Source organism: Vollenhovia emeryi, unplaced genomic scaffold (genome assembly GCF_000949405.1).
Source record: "Vollenhovia emeryi isolate VEMERY1.0 unplaced genomic scaffold, V.emery_V1.0 DF939158.1, whole genome shotgun sequence".
NCBI lineage: Eukaryota > Metazoa > Arthropoda > Insecta > Hymenoptera > Formicidae > Vollenhovia > Vollenhovia emeryi.
The window spans coordinates 676684-697074 of record NW_011967208.1 but is presented as its reverse complement, the minus strand read 5'-3'; the positions used below and the strand labels follow the sequence as shown (position 1 = coordinate 697074).

The window sequence follows — 20391 nt, the reverse complement described above, 5'->3', positions numbered from 1 at the left end:
TAAGATACCATTTTGCTATACGCGATTAAAGGAGAAAATACTATAAAATAATAGAATTTGCGATTCTAATTTCTAATCAATGCCTGAATGCTTTTCTAGAACGAACTGGACGTAATCGAGCCAACTCAGGGGATGCCAATCGAAGTGGCAGTTTCTTTTTTGCAAAGACTGGTCAACATGGCCGACGTACTTATATTCGCTAGTTCGTTAAACTTTGGAGAACTGGAGGCTGAGAAAAATATGTCGAGCGGCGGCATATTACGACAATGTTTACGACTGGTTTGTATTACTGCTAGAAGTATGTATTTTGCGGGTATAGAATGAGATGGTGAACCTCGTTAGCATAGTTAGAGATAGTGATACTTTCATACAGAGTTTATATGAGTAAACGATTTTAACAAACTATTTGTTGATTTAGGAAAATATATTGACTATTAGTCAATTAGTGCACAGTGTGTGTGTTTAATTTATGCACTTGACGGAATATAGTATTTATGATATATCAAGTTCAGTCTAGAAAGAAACGTAAAAATATTGAAATCAAGAATTTTTTTTATAATAGTTCTGCTTTCCGCAATGTCGTGCTACATGTTACATGTGCAATTAATTTTTAATGAGAAATACGATTCCTATAGAAATACTTAAATTAGATGATATACGATAAAAATGCAATTGCAACAGTAGTGTGTTACATTTTTATGTATGTTTATTTTAGTGAGAATATATACATAATATTTATGGCATGCACATGTCGGACTATACAGTACAGACACGTAAAAAATACAAAATGTAGCATGTAAAATTTCCTCTATGTAAGAGAAAAACTAAACTTTTTGTTTAATATAAAATACAATAAACAAAATCTTTACAAATGATTATGAAAGAAAAAATTACACTTTAAAGAAACTTCAATATTTTATCTATCAGAACTCGATATGAAAAATTGACAAGTTCATAGTATCGAACGTATCATTTACAATTCCAGTTTCCGAAATGTAAGGTGCAGTCAATTCAAGTGTTGTTAGCATTGACATATGTCCCAGTTAGAAATTTAATATGTACATCCACACAACATCTTTTGTTGTATTTACCTAATAAACTGCTTCTATAGGTCTGTACATGTGCCGTTAGAAACTGCTTAGAGTGTAAAGAACGTGGCAGATCGTACAGCATGTTAGGTCGGCAGATTGGTTCTAGTAATAAATCACAGCACATACAATCACTTATACGCGGGGCTCAGACATCGCCTAAGGTACGTTCTCTTCGATCAGACTCACTTTAATGTAACATTATTAATAGACGCAGCACATTATATTTTTTTTCCTACAATTTTCATTTGTTAAAGCAGAAACATTTTATTTGTAGCTACTAATATTTCCCATAGTGTATTGAGATGTTTCTTATTTATAGAACATCGTGGACAACCTTACGCATCAGTTAAGTCCTGTGAAGGATCCCGAGAAATTGCTGCAAGACATGGACGTAAATCGTTTGAGAGCTGTCATATACAGAGATGTTGTAAGTATACGTTATTTCGTAACGATAAAATAAAATAATCATGTGTGTATACAAAAGGCAGGAATATTAAATCACATGTACGTTAATTTCAGGAAGAAGCCAAGCAGGCACAGTTTCTGTCCCTTGCTATAGTTTACTTCATCTCTGTATTGATGGTCTCGAAATATCGCGACATATTGGAACCGCCAATATCGCAACGCCCACCAAGTCCAGTGCAAACGATACAGACAAATGGTGCGGGTCTCAGGCCAGGTAGCCCTTCAGGTGAGATCCTTGTATCTTACTGGCATCACTAACACTAATGCAAAAGAGTAAATCTGTGTGCATATCGATACACAAGATTTACTAAAAATAAATTTACTTTTAATTAATATAATACGACATGAGTAATTAAATATGATATTACAATTTACGAATAATTACATTACAAAATACCTAGCGAACTTGACGACGTTTAGAGATGTCTTAAAGGCGTATTATTAACGTCAGAGACGTCAGTAAAACGTTATTAGTACGTCATTTGACGTTATCATGTTTGCTGGGTATGTACGCTAGCTTTGCAAAAAGTTATTGTTTTTACCATAGACGATTTCTACAACTCGTCTATTACTAGGTATGCACTCTGCAAAGAACTTATAAATTATTTTAAAAAATAATGCAATAATATATACTATTTTCTGTTGATATAACATGGTGTGCTCTTATAATCTAAAATTTAAAAACGTTTATTAACCATTTGATATTTATAATTGTGTTTATTATATCATCGCCTATTGTTAGAGAAGAAATTATTAACAAATAATTTAAAAATGTACTAATTTTTATATTATGATTTGCACGTTGAATACTCATTTGCGTAACACTTCCCTAAAAGAATAAAAATTTTTTTAAGAATTCTTCTGTTTACTCAAAACTCTTATGTGTCAGATATATATTATCTTATCTTTCATTTTAAAGGTTATAATATATGAATAAATTCAATTCAATTTGTAAATTAATTAACCATTTCCGATACTATAGCATGACTGCAGCTATATAAATGTATGAAAGAAAAATGGACAATGTATCTCTCCTAAAAGATATTCTATCTGCTTACTGTTTAGAAAGAAATTGATATCTTTTCGAAATTTTAATATTGGTACATTGCTGCTGAAAAATTATTATGCAAATTTTTTAAGCTTTGAACAGCGGAGTAACTGGCTAAAACATTTTCTGTCATAACGATGTTGTAAACGAATGAAATATGATGAATGTTATAAATAGCATATATTATATGTACAGATATGTAGCTAATGTGTTTAACACTGTGCACCAAACGATGTAGCTGCAACTAAGACAACAGCACATGACACCAAGTAGAACGCATGTGTTATTGCACTGTATGAAGTAAACATTTTATATGTATCTGACAGTGAGAGTTTTGATGTTTGCCGAATGTGTCTGCACTTTTTTGCGTTACAAATATACTTACGCCGTTATATTATTGTTGTTGTGTTCTCTTGGATGTGGAACTTCTTTATGTGGAAAATTGAAAAGGGAACAGATATTTTTATGATTGTGTTGCTGTACGATTAATATTTAAATGTTTAATCAATCAAGAAATTTTATGAAATCAGTTCTTTTAGAATCTTATACTCCGGTTATAATATGTTATAATATGTTACAAGCGATGATATAGAATTTGTAGTTTATGTAAACAATATTCTTATTATTTTTATCATTATATTAATTTTTTGAAATTAAAATTAGTATTATGTTACACATTGGAAAGAAAAATAGTACACAGTAAAAATTTATTAATTAATTATTTACGATTTATGAAGTAATACATATTTAAAATATTAAACTTTGTCTTTACTGAATTTCACTCTACGAATGTTAATTAAATTTAACGTTCTTTCAAATATGCTTTTCTTAAATGTACACAATAAAAACAAGGTTTCTGTAGTATTTATATGTTTTTATATTGGAATCTTGTAATATTTTTGTTATTCCTCGACATTCTAATTCTTCTTTAAAAACACTTAAAAAATTACATTTTTAATTGTACATCTAAATTATTTTTAAACTTTTAAGATAAGGAGCCGTGTAAGTGCTTCACTGCAAGTATGTTGACAATTTATTGTAACGCAATGTTGGAAACGAGAGCTTCAAAATGAGTAGACACTAATCATACTGCTTGTTCGTGATTTTATTAAACAAATGCATAGAGTGAAAGACAGTATAAAAAACAAAACGCTATGAATCGCGAGCGATAAAAGTGATAGCGTACGACCGGATAACGTGGTAAATGTGGTTCCTCGGCAGATGGGAATGGTGGTGGAGGAGGGCGGCCCTTATTTCCACAGTGGTCTCACCACGTGTACCCACAGTTCCTCCCAGGATCTCACCCTAACGCCAATGCAAATGTCAATGCCAATGCCAACCATCACATGAACCAGCACCATCACCAGCACCCGCTACCGGCTGCCAGGCACTCTAGTCGCCAGCCACCCTCTAACTATTATCTCCCGAACCACCACAACAATCACTACAATCATCATCCGAATAACCATAACTATCATCGTCATCATCACTATCATCATCACAATAACAACAACCACCACCATACGCTTCAAAAGCATATCGATCAGCCCCGAAATCTCTGTCATAGAAACTCCGGTGTCGGTCTGCAAGGTAACTCGAAAACCCGAAAGTTGTTTCACGGAATGCCCGAGTTCGTTTGGCCTGATTTATTGCGCATTACTCTTGTTTATTCGTTTAACTTGCAAACTGCACGACGCTTCAATATCAACGGTGCGCAATTTTCTCGATGTTGTGTCAACGCAGTTTTCTTGATGTTGAACCAACCGACCCCTTCCCCTTGTAAAAAAGTTATTTTCTAAAGTTTTTATCTTAAAAAGTTTACATTTTACAGGCTACAAAATTTACAAGAAAAATTATTTAATTAATTTGCTTATGTTCTTTTCACTCCTCTCGCAATTATTTACATATATTAAATGTCCAATCTGACCTTTTTTTATTTATTTTTATTATATCGTTATTAAAACTGAATACTTTTATATCATTTACTTAAATTTTTCTCCAAGAGATTCGCACCGCATGCCATACACAAAACAGTTGAACTTGCAGCATATCGTTCCACAAAGAATGAACTTAATCGTCTTTTACAGCACGTGGAATATGTGTTAAAATGTATTTTCCTCATGATGAAATGCTTCTGTCTTACTAATAAGAATCAAGACACGCATGAATACGACAAATATTGTATTATTCCTTACAAGTCGATACCATGACATAAATAAAACATGCCTAATTAGTCGACGAATAATTTGCTATTATTAGCGAAGTACAGTAGCCCCTGAGTTTGACTTTTGTCCTTTTAATTCGATATATATTTATATCATTATATGTGATTTATACCGATTATGTAATATGCAAATACACAATTCAAATCTTACATATCCGATATGAATTGCATATATGTAATTCATTTTTTATAATTGCCTATTATTACTTGTTATTGTGCATTCTTTTTGCTTGTGCATTAACTTGCAAATTGCACGACGCTTGTCAATATCAATGAATCCGCGAGCAATTTTTTCGATGTTTTCTTGATGTTATACCAATGCAACCAACCGTTATCCAATAATTATATTACTCGATAAACGTAATTCAATATTTAAGGAACACCAGCTGATCTGAAAAAAAAAGATAAACATTCTTTAGCATTACATCTATACATATCAAGAATTATTTGAGTATAATAAAAAGCTTGTGTTTCTTATGATTAAGGTAATTAAAAAGTGAAAGTGTCTGTTGTGCCATAATTTATTTTGCAGCAATTTTGCGCAGCCCTTCATATGATACAAAGAAGAATGTTTTGTGTATTTTCGTTTTTAATGTACCTACACGAATGTGACATTCTGGTCTTGTACGTGTTTTACACTGACAAACTACAAATTACAATATTAACGATCATTTTGCACACCATGTGACATTATTCAATGAAACAAAATCGTTGAACGCATGTGTATGAAATCAACTGGCTTAGCATAGAGAATATCTTAATTTTTCTCCATTTCTCATACTATGTCTTAATCACGTGTTCTCAGGTAGCGGAGGTATAATGAGTCAATCAGGCTCTCAGGATGACGGCGAGTATGAAGTCATCATCGTCGACGAAAACAATTCTTCGATTTTGGCCGATCACGACGTCACATCGTCCGGTCCTCCGTCGACCAAGGTAAGTTAACTTGGCGGAAAAGTTTCCATTACTCGAAATTTCAACACGATCTGAAAAAGAGCAACGGACACTTGTCCCCTACCGAACAAATTCGAAAGAAGTGAACACCGAGAAAAATTATACCGAAAATCTCAGGTAAAAGTCTTGTAAAGTACGTCACGTATGAAACACAATCTGATAGTGACAGCATAGTATCTGATTGGTATATAAGACCGAGATGGTTTTACGAAGTAATAACAATTTTATATACTTGAGACTGCATGCATTTCGATAGATCGAGAACGTAGACACGAGATTCGATGTTTCAGTCTGTCGCTTTATACAGCTCTACGTAGCGAGTACGATATGCGGGTCTTTCTAAACGTTAAATTCAACTCCGTTTCTCTCAGTATTGTCCCGAGTACCTTTCTCTCTATGCTCGATAGCTCCAAATGATATTCACAGCAGCGAAACTTTAGCACTCTTCTTCTATCACGCACGATCTTATAGGGTATTCACCGCAGTAATGACCAGATACTTGTGCTACCGCACAATGCTTTTGCACTAATTTATTACGTAAAGTTTTTCCCTCGAACTATTAAATATACACTGTGTAATTACGATAGACAAATTCATAGATTAGATAGATTTACATGCGTTAAGACAAGGTAAACTTACATTCGCCCTTAATTGTTCATTTTAAACTGGCACAATTCTACGATTGTGACGTAATTTTATTATCTATCAGCCGTTCTTGTGACTCTTGAGTGTAGTATACTCGTTAGTTAATTTCTCCTGATACAATTACGACGATTTCGAGACCTGCCGTAGTTGACGATCTCTTGTAATGCCCAGCATGTAGTGTTCACTTATCGATTGATGTCTTGCATCTACGTAGTCCCAGCGTAACGACCGTTAGCTCAATTGTGATCTCTCGTAACTGTCTCTCGCACGTAAACATTCACAACTTATTGCGGATTCTCTGAAAATCGACATTACGCAGAGCGCGTAAACCCCAATCAGCCCGCGGAGTTCCGACACGTAATCGCACTCCCCGAAAGTTTCCAACCGTTGTATCTATCCGTAATCCTATCGAGCATGCGATACTCTGACTCTCGAATTTTTCTCATTGTTAACTTCCTCTGCTTGCATTGCTATGCGTACTAACTACTGGTTCTGAAGGGAGGTCACAGTGGTGTACCTCGGCCGCGGACTATTCTCGAGGATTACACCTCATCAGAACCAACGCTTGGCACTTCTACAAGGTCCGAACCACTGCCACGAAATCTGCAGGTAAAACTTAATTCGAGTACAGACCCGGATGTGTGGAGGACGTTGGCGGGAGCTCGATTCCCGAATTATGTCGCCGCGACCGGTCGCGTTTTGGGAGCGATCAGTACAATTTTTCGTTGTTAAAAAATTTCTCACTCCGTAAAAGTATGCGGGAGGATACGCAACGGTGCAATAATGCCCATTTGACGGGTGCAAGGAAGAGAGAGCGTTATACATCTCGATTGATATCCTTCTCGATGCTTATGTAATGTTGTTCTAATGTAAAATAGCGGTCCTTACATGCGTATAACTTTGGTCCTATCATAGAATTAACAAGTTTGCTAACGAAGCTTGAATATATGAGAAGCTTGGTTCTTTCTTTCTATAATATATTAGTTGATTGCGTAGTAGTGGTGTACTACTAATTGCATGTAATGAAGTGAGTACATGGCACGCGAGAGTATATCATGAAGTGTGATTGTATGAAATTATCCTATAAAATGTTGCTGTGATAAAATTTAGCTATAAACTTCCATTAGTCAATTACTTTAGCATCGTAGTGAGATTCCTAGGCCTGGAAATATATCTGAATAGTTTTACATAATAATTAACGACCGTTAAAAGGAATTTCTTGTTGATCCAACAAAATTCAGTAATGCGACGAGATAAAACAAAAAAGCCTTAAATTCTATCATTTACATGACGGGTAGAAAAAGAATAATTTATCTCGCGATAAAAATATATAAATTTCCCGTTTCACGTATTTTACAATCGATACATTCTGTTTGAAATGCCTCAATATTTTTCGAACAATTTACGATCGATTTCAATCCGAGTAGGCAAAAAGACTCCGATATTTCATTCCTCCCTTTATTCTGCTCGACTTTCTCCCAGAGCAATGACTCCAGCGAGGAGACGGTACATCGCAGCAACATCACCGCGGACCCAAGTCCTTCTGAAGTTACCACGGACAACGAAAACAAGCATAATTCGTCCGAAGAAGCCTGGACGGACGTGAACCTTAACGAAGACGGCGATACGATGCCTATTACAAATCCAAGAGAAGACCCGCGAAACATTCACAACATTGCACACTCGCGTGGTAAGCGTCAAGTCAAGCTGCGGCAATGTCGCCCAATGTGACTGGCGATCAATCTTGCTAGAAGACTTCTTATCAATCTGGTATATAAAACGCGAAACGTATTCTGAAACACACAGGCGACATGCAAGACAGCGAGGGCAACGTTCTGGAACAGGAGATGCTCGGCAACACGGAACGCGGGGAGAAACCGTCGGCGGAGATCTCTGTGGTGCGGGTTCCCGATCGATTAGTGGTAACCGCAGCATCCCCGAGGGCCGACGAGTTGCCGATCAAAGGTCTGGTCGATCATTTACCCGTACCGACACCTTCCCGCGAGGCCTCTCTCACGCAAAAGCTGGAAATGGCTTTGGGTTCGGTTTGCCCCCTCCTCCGAGAGATCATGGTGGACTTTGCTCCCTTCCTGTCCAAAACACTTGTTGGCTCCCATGGTCAAGAATTGTTAATGGAAGGAAAAGGTACGAGCTGCAAGGGTACGTCGAGCGTACGGTCATTCTTCTGTGTCTCTGTGTCTGTGTGCATGTTGTATATAAATCCGTTAAGGAAACATTTATTACGAGCAAGCCGGGGAAAAAGTCCCCCTTCGAGTATCATTTGATGATTTTAGAACAGTCTCTATATAAATTGCACTATAAATACACCGCGGTTTTATTATGTACGCGCTTATAAAATGAGATGTAAAAGGAAATCACGGCTCACATTCCGCATTTTACGCGCGCGCGCGCGGTATGATGTAGAATGTCCGAGGCTCGATAAATGAAAAGGATATATTTCACGTTAGATTTTATTACGTGGAGAACAGTCGTAACATGGTCTATGTTTTCTAAGCGATGTCGAGATATATCACGCCCACGGATAAAAAAAGGGTCATAAAGGATTAAGGAACTAAATTTCAGCTAGCTTCGCGTAGGCACGACTTTTTCCGACACGATAAATAAAATTATTCTCCATATTGTTATTTCCGTATCATATTTTATTGCGGTAAAACGTTTATCGTAAATATACTGCCGTGCTTATGTTTTTATTGATCATTTAATACAATAATTCAATCGTTTTATTTTTTTTTAAATATTGCACACTATCTCGTGACTAAATTGACTATTTGATTTGAAACCGCGTGTCTGGCAAACGAAACGCTTGTCATTCAATATTTCGAAATGGATGTATTGTATTATGGGCGCTTTAAGAGATGAAATAGCGATCGTAAAAATAAAAGTTCAACAATGTTGTAAAATATTTCGATGTTGCAAAATATGCCCGCGCGACAAACAAAACTTTCGAGTCTATTTAAGTGGGCACACTCGGCGGGGCTTTCGTCACTTTATGGTCCCTGGTATTTCACACATCGGGTATTCAAATTAGTCACTTTATGATTTCGCTTTAGGAGGATGGCCAGCGTATTCCGAGTAATCGCTCACCATTAGTATTCAGCATACGTGTAGAGACCGCGATGATTCTCGCAGATTTTATATTCAGGGAACGCGCACGGCGTTTGACGGCGAACCTGCAACGTATCGATGTACTTTATTTTTAACAATACCCGCGATACCGAGCGAACGTTCCCCGTAGAAGCACGACATTGTTCGTTTCTTCCGTTCTACGTCGCTGTCAGTCATTGTTATTCGCCGTTTATCGTTCGCTGGTTTAACGATTCTCCGTCTGTAATTTGCCAGGTTTAACCACGTTTAAGAACAGCAACTCCGTTGTGGAATTGGTTATGCTCCTCTGCTCCCAGGAATGGCAAAACTCCTTGCAAAAGCACGCGGGTCTCGCTTTCATCGAGCTCATTAACGAGGGAAGGTAAGACGTTTATTATACGGCTAGAACACGCGCAAACAAAACGAAATCAAACATTCTCGTTTCCCCTCGTGAAAATGCTTCCTTACGTTACACAGGTTGCTATCTCACGCGATGAAGGATCACATAGTAAGAGTCGCAAACGAGGCAGAATTCATTTTAAACAGGATGAGAGCGGATGACGTGCTGAAGCATGCTGACTTTGAGGTATTGCGTGCATTTCTTCCGGCGATTTCGTTGCCCCCGTAAATAGTACCGGCCAGTTTTTGTCGCCAGAACGTTTTCGCGAGTCATCTAATACTGATATACAATAATCTCCCCCCCCTTCCTGCTCAAATATACCGCCTTATCTCTACATCGTAGTAATTAGAAGAAAATGTATTGATAACACGTTCTTTTTCAACGCGCATTTAGTCGCAATGCGCGCAGACATTGGTGGACCGTCGGGAAGAAGAACGCATGTGCGATCACCTAATCACCGCGGCGCGAAGACGCGACAATGTTATCGCTAGCAGACTGCTGGAGAAAGTTCGAAATATCTTGTCCAACAAGCACGGCGCGTGGGGATACATGGATCCAATGGCTGCAAAGTGAGTGCGAGCGCAATTAATTTGGAATATCGCATCCCGTGATGGACAATCGCATTTTCATATCTTGTCGTCGTTGTTTGCAGATTGGCCGAATACTGGAAGCTGGATGCTTGGGAGGATGATGCACGTAGACGCAAGCGTTTCGTGCACAATCCACTAGGCTCGAGCCACCCCGAGGCTACTCTCAAGGCGGCTCTAGAACACGGTGCACCCGAGGATGCGATACTTCAAGCGCGTGAAGAGTTTCACGCGCATCTCGCAGCCTCGCGTGCACACCAACAGCAATTGCAGTCGGCGGATCTTATGGATGACAGTGAATTGCTGTCGGACGACAGGGATCTTGACAACGACCTGACAGGTTGGTTGGCGTTCCGCTGCCTGATAAACGAGACGCGACATTTTAATGGCGTATTACGAGCCCACGTAAACCGGTTTTATTTTCGTCAATTTCCGCGCTCGCAATCTCGTTGAGTTTGTTATTTAAGTATCGGTCGTCAATTGTTATTTGTTATTTTAATCTTTCGCGTTTAATTTCCAATTTCTATGCGCCGTACATTACAGAAGTGGCACGCTACCGATAATTTGTTGTAGCGCGCGCGCGCGAGTTTAAGGTAAAATGGGAAAGACTCGTTCACGGCTTTTTTTTATAGTTAAATAAAAAGAGCTGCACGCGCAGGCGACATGTTATTATTGTTTTATTGCGTTGCTGTTTACACGCACGCAGACTGATTATTCACGTTTTATCAGGTCCGGTGAACATTAGCACGAAAGGCAGATTAATTGCACCCGGTATCGTGGCGCCCGGCATCATTTCCGTTACATCTACAGAACTGTATTTCGAGGTGGACGAGGACGATCCGGAATTTAAGAAAATCGACAGCGAGGTGAGTACCCTAGAAGCTAAAATACGCGCGATGGACGCACGGTAAAGAGACACATAATTGAATATGCGCCTCTGTCGCGATACGCGTTATTTATATAATTTTCGATAATTAGTTGCCTTATCTGTTCTTTTCACCGTTAAGATGGAATATATGTATTCAGGACATTCGCGGTGTTATCTGTTCGAAAAGCAGTCGTTAGTTGTCTTGGTGATAAAACTGTTTTTCACTGAAAAACGCGAGTCGTCGAGAAAGGGACCAAAGTTAAATTTACACTCTAGCATGTTTTCCGCGAAGCTAAAGGAGCTAAAAAGCCTGCCTTTAAATAATGTAAGGCCGGCTAAGCGTACGATATGATAAAGGCGCTAATTCCGCGACGCGTTCATTTACATTATTTTGCAGTTGCGTATCCTATTATCTTTTTTCTAACTTGACCGGCTCTTCCAACTCGCCTCTATCGTCTATCGCGAAGCGCATCTTTATCAGCGCGTGCATTAACACTGCGGCTACAGCTTAAAAATGTGTGCGGTAATAGCGATGCCCATTATTTACATATTAAATGTTTGGGGCAATATTTTACGCTGCCCTCTCTTAAACTGACGAACGCGAGAGCCTAAGGTAGCCGCTCATAACGAAGAGTATCAATCATTTCAGCCGTCGTGGAATTTGAATAAGTGTGCGTCATAAATGATGAGACGTGGCGAAAGCTTCCACGGCACCGCTGGTGGAGGCAGATTCTGGCTAGAATTAGTTCGGACGTGTCCCTGTCTATCAGTGTCCATAAGGCACCCTACATTCGTGAAGCTTGCACAATCGGGAGAAAAAAAAAGTAGGATGGAAAGCCGAGGTAGAGCCGAGAGGCGAAGCCGATGAGAGAAGGAGAGAGAGCGGATGAGAGAGAAAGGCAAACTGGAAGAACTAGAAAGACGATTATCATATATCGGTCGTAGATCTTGCGTTTGTATAACTAGGGAATAAAACAAACAGAGGAGGGCCCCATGGGGTCGACCGATCTTCAGGGTCGGCAATTATGAGCCCCCCGCGGGGTTCGGTATCTGCCTGCCCCACTCTTCCGTCTCTCTTGCTCTCCCTATCTTCCATCGCCACGCACTAACTACGCATATCGGTGGCATAGGTGAACCAGGCTTCTCTCGCAGGAATGCACAGAAACTACCGCGTTTTCCCACCTAGCCGATGAACATCGCGCGGTGCAGTCGTGTATCCGGCGCGACGTGTCGTACAAGTAAAACGGAGTCTGCGTAGCGATAAAAATACGTAATTTTACTCGACAGGCCCGATCTTACGAGTTACAGATAGCGTCCTTTTTATTAAATTGTTTATTATAACAGCAAACCTTTCCATTGTCTACGAATTTACGGTATCACGAATTTTATCAATACCGTAGGATCAGTCTCTTTTAATGTCCGCTGGCATCTCTCGTTAGCCGATAAATAAAATCTATTCAGTGTCCTCGGCGCGAGAGGGTCTCGGCAATCGCTCGCCGACGATCGTATCTCGAGAGAGTGTTTCCCGGGGGTATATGCCCAAGGATTTCGCAGTGTCCACCTGTCGTCCCCGTTACATCTCGGCCGAGACAGACTTGCCCCGTGAATAGGACGCACGAACTCATTCGGGCTCTCTTAATTGGAATTCTTTTTAAGAAGGAACGCTGAGCGCACCTGGAAGCGAGTAGGGAAAGAGCGCGAGAAGGGGTGAGAGAGAGAAACAGTCGGAGAGTTAGAAGCGGGAAGAAGAGGGAAGCTGAGACGAGGACAGCGAGGAGAGAGAGAAAGAGAGATAGAGAAGGCCGGTCGTTCACGATCGAGACACGCTCATTAGTCGAGGATGTCCCGAGGGTAGGCGGGAGGCTTCGTCGAATTCGTAGGCGATGGATCACTCGATAGTCGAGCCGAGACTTAAGCGATCGTAATGCGCGGCCGCAGAAGAGGACGACCGGGAGTGGCCCCAGGGAGGGACTGCATATCGGGCCGCGCGCCGCTGCACCCTTTTGCGCGTATCTCCTCACGAGCCTCCTCCACGCCGATTGCGCCGATTCCTCCCCCTCTTCCTCCTCCGCCTTTTATAATGGCCCAGGCAAACGTATTTATCGTGATTTATCGTTTACACGGGTCTTTCCTTTCTCTCCCGCCCCACCGTTCCCCTTCTGTCTGTCTCTCTCCCTCTTTTTTCTTTTCCTCCCTCCCCCCTCCCTCTCTCTCTCTCTGTTCCGCAACGTCGTATGTTAAGGATAGAAGGATGCACACACCGTGCGATTACGTCGAGAATGAATTATTGATAGTCCGCGCGGGGCATTAATATCTAAAACAAATAATCAACGGTGTACGGCCACACTCGCGAATGTACGTTTTCGTCTCTAATTCGATGGAGTGCCCGCGCCCTCTCCTCCACTGCAGTTGAAATACCGGAGCGCAATGTCCCGCAGCCATTCGCAAATTAACAGTTATTTATACTGCGTATCATATGTGAGATTTATGCCATATAATTGCTCATAATGATACGTAATAACGACGCGCTGTCGTCGCGATTTGCATACGCTGAAAATTGAGTCGCCACTCGGGCTATTCTTAGAGACAGCGAAACGCGAGGCAAAGTCGTAAAATAATAATCGATTTCCTGCGTTTCTTATTAACATTCACCGTACGAGCTCGGGGGCCGTAAGCGCGTATTCTATTTATAAGACGTAAACATAATGTACTCGAATAATGCGCGACGAAAAGTCGACGCCGCCATTAAAGTGCAAGTACATGTTGTTAAATGTTAATGCGCCATGCGCGCGACAATCTTGCAAAAGTTAATCGTTAACTCTGGTCTTTACGTCTTTTTACACGCGGGCTTTGCATTTCGGAGGAGAAAAGCAGATCGGCTTTCAAGTAAACCTAACTGTTGCTTCGGCGTCGAGAGGGTAGGTCGCACGGGACATTAAACTCCGCCGCGTCGCGGTGGATCGAGCGACTCGCATTTTTATGGAAACCTGCTCTGTGGCGCCTAAAGTTCCCCCCTTCCCGCGGTATAGTTATCGCAGGCACATGCTGCGAATATCCCCGTGGGATGCCCATGCTGTGCGAGCGAAAGAGAGGGAGAAAGAGGCACAGCGTGGAAATGGGAGAAAGAGGGCCGGGGGATACCAACCGGACAGGTGGTCCGTGCCGTGCGTTGGTGCTCATTCGCGACGAAGATACCATTAACGAGGGATATAGCGCCGTGAAAAATCCGAGACATCGAGCCGTTTATCAACGGTCGCAAATAGAAACTGCCTCGTAGATCATGCGGTGCCGGCGATTTCCAGGTTCGTAGTTGGAGGCATCGCTGCGACTCGCTGCGCGCGCTCCGCGATTATTAATACCGCCCGTTATTATTCATATCGTAAACACACATTGTGCGCGATTGTGTAACGTAACCGATACGGATCTCGCCGCGAGACAGCGATACGAAAGAACTTTCCGTTTGTATATAGAGGACTTAAACGAGGATGACAGGAGGGCGGACTGTGACCGAGCACCGGTTTAATGTTATTCGATTACGGCCTTCTTAGGCGATGCATATGCATGACATCGGTGTAATGTAGTGCGAGTGACGTTATAATAATGCGACTGTAATTATTCCCCGCGCCCCCGGTATCGCGGTATCTCGGCGCTGGCGGTACAAAGATTGTCCACCTCGCTTTAACCGCCGTGCCGTCGAACGCGCGACCGTATCTTATCGCAATTATTCCGCCGCATTATCCTTGCATCTCGCGACTATAAACGCACGTCGATAAATAATAAAGCCTGTCAGCTACACTTGCGGTCAGACTGCCGTGCGCGGACGGTGCCTTCCACGATAAAGAGGCTTTTCCTCTGCCCGCGTGCGCGGATGCGTCTGCGCTCGCTCTTTGAGTTATGCCCCGTGAATTCCGGAATAATAACTCTCGTCGGGTTTGATGAATAAGCGTATAACTCTCTCGATCGGATCTAATACCGTCTGCCCGCGTATATATCACTGGCGTTTATTATTAAATAAAAATGGCCCAGCCGAGAGGGAATAATTATTCTTCCGACGGTTTCACCGCGCGTTTTCTGCCAAAGGGGGAGTCAAGGTGCTCCGGGGATCAAGGTGCGCGCGTATCGGCGCGGATTTGCATATCCCGCATAATTTAATCGATCCACAATTTCGATGGGATTCGATATTGTCGATGGCCAGGTAGCCAATGACCAGGGGGCAGTCTGCGCGAAAAGGATGCAGTTAGTTTGGTAAACATCCATCAATTCGTGGGCAGGGCAGCGCGAGGCAGAACGGGGCAGAACCTGAAGAGCCCAGGCAAGCTGGAAGGAGCAGGCGGGCTCATTCTCAACAAGGCAGGGGTAATCACTGCTATTAGTGCGGACATTACTCCGGTGGTCCGCCAATCTCCGTAACACTCCATCATATCGGTGCCCCAAGGCTCCTCAGTGGTGTAGAAAATAGATTTTCCCGCGGACTCGAATCGCGCGCCACGTTTTGCACCCGTCGAGCCGCTCTTCGTCGGAAACAATGACTATCCGAATAATTGCGATCGGCGCTGCGGCAACTGCCGCTCGGATCCTCGTCGCAATTTTCGCGCGAAAGTCCGCGTGTCGTAATTATTTTCTCGCCTCCGTCGTTTCTCAGGACAGTTGGAGCTTTAATCGGCCACGTGCTTTAACGCACTACGGAAGTCGAGACGTGTCATCCCAATCTATAGGTGCCAACGGCCAATGATCGTCTCTCTTGCTGTAGCGAACGGTCCTCCTCGCGGTGCCGGGGTCTTCCTTCGGCGGTCGTTATAGGCGTGACGACCGATTATCCTCGAAAGGAATGATGATGGATATCGTAGGCAACTGTCTCGTGCCACATCAGTTCTGTCAGCAACCGCAGGTAGGCGGGAAGCTTGTGGGTGTATCCGTTCTGTAGATACGCGAACCCAGCACGGTGTTAAGAGTTTGCTCCGAGGTATACGCATATACCACGTGTCCCGAGTGAAACGCTCCGCTCTTCAACCAGCAGCTTCCTCCATCGGGTTTCAATTTTCTACGATGCGCAGCTCGCGCGTCTCCGACGCGTAATGCGTGGCCAAAGTTTAACCGCCTGCCCACCAATGTAACCGCTGTTTCGCTCTCTACGCACCTTTTTCCAAGCCACACCCTGTATATGCACGTATTCGGGAGATACGATACGCATCAAGGGATGCTGCTACAATGTTAGACGTTGATTAAAAACGGCGCAATTTAGGCAGCCGCGTCATGACTAAGAATGAAGCTATAATTGCCGGCTTTAGCAACGTTGGTTCTCAACACAGTGGTACATTGTCCCGGTCCCCTTTCTTGGGGAAACTTTTTCTTTCTTAATTAAAGCGGCTCGCAACAGTATTTCGTCGACACACCGAAATCTTACGTTGCGCGTAATGTAATCGCGGGTCCGGACCGTCGTCACGGAGGGCACCGTCCGTACCTTCCTCCTGCCGTTCTCCAGGTCCCGCGGGTTCTCTCGCTGCCCCGTTCGTACGGACCTGGAAGAGAGCTAGTCGCCGGCAATATAGGCGGAGCGAGGCTGGATCCGATTCAGAGTGTGACGGATGGCGCCCACCTGTGGATTCATTCACTAATCTGCTCGCTAAGCAAACAGCCCGAACACACCCCGTCATTATCGCTGACGGCGTAAGTAGCGCCCGATCTCGTCCTTACCTGATATTTATTATGCCCTCTCGGGATCTCTGCCCCCTCTCCCTCTTACCTCTATCTCTCTATCTCTCGCTTTCTCTTTTCGCTTCTCGCTGTGTGACGGGGCGCGGATCGAGGCACCGTGCCCATTTTCGCGTCACCCTTTCGCCACCATTGATTTTCAGGGTCTACGGGTGCACGTTGCCCGGCAATTATCGATGGCGCCCGGTGCCACGTATCGGTGGCCGCGTGTGCCATCTGGATACGTGACTGGAATGGAATTTCAGGGCTACGCGTCGTGCAAATAGCTTTTGGCTCCGTGCACAAACGTGTGCAACGATCGTTTCCCGATACGCGCGCGTCACGTTCCCTCCTCGCAAACGGTCTCCAATCTCTGCCGAAAAGTATCCAAAATATCTGGACGGAGCGCAACGTTTACTAAGATTTTTGCAAAACAAAGGACTCGTAAGAAGAAAGACACAACCCTATGTAGCACAATATATTGGCGCAATATTGGGAAACAATGTAAATCGAATATTCCCAATATTGGTCCAACATTGTAAGATGGACGCCTTCTCTTATTTAGCCAATATGTCTATTTTGCAATATTGGTCTAACATTGATACATTATTAGACAAATATTCTTATTACATTGACAAATATTGGCCAATGTACTTCCAATATAAATCTCACGCTATATAATTATTATCGTGCAACATTTACATTTATTCCAGAGCCAATATTGGCTTTACGTTGGACAATACCGGCCAATGCATTTCTACTCATACAGCACCAAAGCTTTCAGAAACATTGCAACATTGCAAATTGCAATGTAATATTTCTGATATAATAGTATGCAATGTTTCTGCAATCTTTCGGTGCTGTATGAGATAATATAACTAACATTGGACCAATATTTAGCCAATGCACTGTGCTACTAGTGAAAAGACGATCACCGATAATGAAGATTATAACAATTTAAAGTTTACTGTTATATAATAATTATACATAATTCCAAGGGGGCTTCAAATGACGCAAAGCTCGGCGCTCGAGATTCTTCCGCGGAGGAAAATTGAAGTTGAAACAAATAGAGGCAAAGAGAGCCAAAGCCGGTTGTCCATGCTATGTTTGTGTGTTTAAAAATTCATAAAATGTAAACGTCTCGACCTGACAACAGGCCTTCATCACACAAAGTGGAAAATTAAAATAACCGTGATTAACAAATCCGCGAGAGCACGGTGCGTTTTACGACACGGAAGACGTGTCTTCCGACACGACACCATTGTAGACTGTGACGGCCATCGTGCCTGGCAATCACCGGTGCAGGAAGAGAATTCAACTTCTTACCCGCGCGATCTCCACGCGCCATTAAGAGCGTATCAGTGGCAGATAGATTTAATCGGGCAATTTTCTCATCGCGCGATATCCAATTACTCTTATCTCTATTACCGGGGAATCGCGCGACGATAGGCAGAGGTCCGTCGCGACGCGTCTCATTACCGGCGGAACGTTCGAGGAACGAGCGGGCGCGCAGGTGCGACGCGGTGGTATCGGTGGAGATGCGCGCGTGCAAACGAGCCGCGAGATAAGGGAAAACCACTTGGCCGAGGCCGCTGCCTCTTTCCCGTCTTTTCTGCCATTAATCATCACGTCTCGCGCGCGGACGCACGGCGCGGCGGGGGCCCGAGGCGCATTTTCAAGCGCATTTGCAAAACTAGCCGCGACGCTCTACGACGAATCGATTAATATTAATGAAACCCTCCGCGACAACGAGCGCGCAAATCACGAGGAGATAAACGCGCGGTATCCGTATAATACCAATGCCGTGCGTTGCTGCGCGAAGCGCGCGCGCGCGCGCACGCGCTCGGCTCGCTCGCACGTGCGTCGCTCGCTCGAAGTGACATCGACAAAGTAGAGGCGATGCTGGGCGCGCTCGAGGAAACCATAGTATAACCATAGTAGAACTAGTCTGCCCATTCTCTGTCGGTCCTTTGATCTCTTTGGTTTTGATCACGTGGTATTCCGCCATTACTTTGGCGTGAATCCATTCACACTGTCACACTACCACGTATACAACATCTGTCTCATTGGCTCCACCAAAAAAATGGCGGGTGCGCAGGAAGGATCGATGCAAAACGAAAGAAATGACAGAGCGGGCATACTAGTTGCGCTATGGTATAACTGGTAGATCCACTCTCTGTCGGCTCTTTGATCTTTGCGGTTCTGATCACGTGGTATTCCGCCATGTCTTTGGCCCAAATCCAACTTCTTCTTCGCAACGATTACACGATCTAACAATAAATTTTCCACTAAGCAGACTTCGCTCCAAGGGCAACAAATTCATGGTGGAATCAACCGACGTTGCCTATTAATTTAACAGAAACCCCGCTATCACATATTAGGATCCTGTCTCATAACAGGGGACTCTCCTCTACTACTAGACCGCTACCTTCGAGCGGAAAAGTGAGGCAAGAGTTCCGCCATGTCTTGTTAGGTAAGTAAAGGTGCGTCACTAAATGCGCACGTACTACTTTACCTAACAAGACGTGGCGGGACTCTTGCCTCACTTTACAGCCCGAAGGTAGCAGTGTGTCTAGTAGTCAGTGTTGTGCATAGATGATTTTAAAATTAGCTAGATAAAGATAAGATAAAAATATATAAATTTATCTTAGATAAGATAAAGATGATTTCGTTTTTAATATATCTAGATAAAAGATAAAATCATATGATGATTTATCTAGATAATTTGCAGATAATATTTTTAAGACTTCATGTAAACACAGTAGAAAGTTATAAAAAAATTATAGAAAAATTTAAATTATAAAGGGGGATATAGAAAGAATATATTCAGGTTAAGTTATATGACACACACATAAATGCATGGTCTACAACGCCATCCATATTTAAATAGTGTAACTGTTAAGTATTTTTATGCGGCTAACCTTATGTGGCCCTAAACCAAATTATCTGTACATTATCTTAGATAATTTAGCAAAAATAACACTTTCTTTCATCTAAGATGCAGATATAGATAATACTTATTTTTATTATCTATATAAAGATAAGATAACGCTAAAATTTTATCTAGATAATCATCTATATAATTTTATTTAGATAACAGCAAACACTGCTAGTAGTACATGGTAGTCTGTGTATACTATGCTCGCACGTGCGTCGCTCGCTCGCAGAGACATCGGCATAGTAGGCGGCGATGCTGGGCGCGCTCGGGTAAGCTGAACGCGGGAGAAAGAGAGACGGTTATCTCGAACGAGCCGGTCGAATCGATTCGTCGATCGCGCCTCGTTGACCGTGACGACGTCGTGCCGTCCTAGAT

At 42.5% G+C, this 20391-nt stretch overlaps 1 protein-coding gene across 6 annotated transcripts in view; it reads left to right on the top strand.

The window, feature by feature from the left end:
* The window catches only part of LOC105564914 (neurobeachin), a 210193-nt gene that overhangs the window by 117934 nt on the left and 71868 nt on the right, over positions 1-20391 (top strand). For 4 of the 6 annotated variants that reach the window (XM_012017688.1, XM_012017687.1, XM_012017684.1 and 1 more), the window contains exons 24-36: positions 100-279; positions 1112-1252; positions 1411-1518; positions 1611-1782; positions 5634-5764; positions 6926-7036; positions 7910-8117; positions 8234-8587; positions 9788-9914; positions 10010-10118; positions 10326-10501; positions 10585-10859; positions 11249-11385. In XM_012017688.1, the coding sequence (XP_011873078.1) occupies positions 100-279; positions 1112-1252; positions 1411-1518; positions 1611-1782; positions 5634-5764; positions 6926-7036; positions 7910-8117; positions 8234-8587; positions 9788-9914; positions 10010-10118; positions 10326-10501; positions 10585-10859; positions 11249-11385 (2229 nt within the window). The remainder of the gene's footprint in view (positions 1-99; positions 280-1111; positions 1253-1410; positions 1519-1610; positions 1783-5633; positions 5765-6925; positions 7037-7909; positions 8118-8233; positions 8588-9787; positions 9915-10009; positions 10119-10325; positions 10502-10584; positions 10860-11248; positions 11386-20391) is intronic. The other 2 variants (XM_012017685.1, XM_012017689.1) reach the window with 2 other exon arrangements.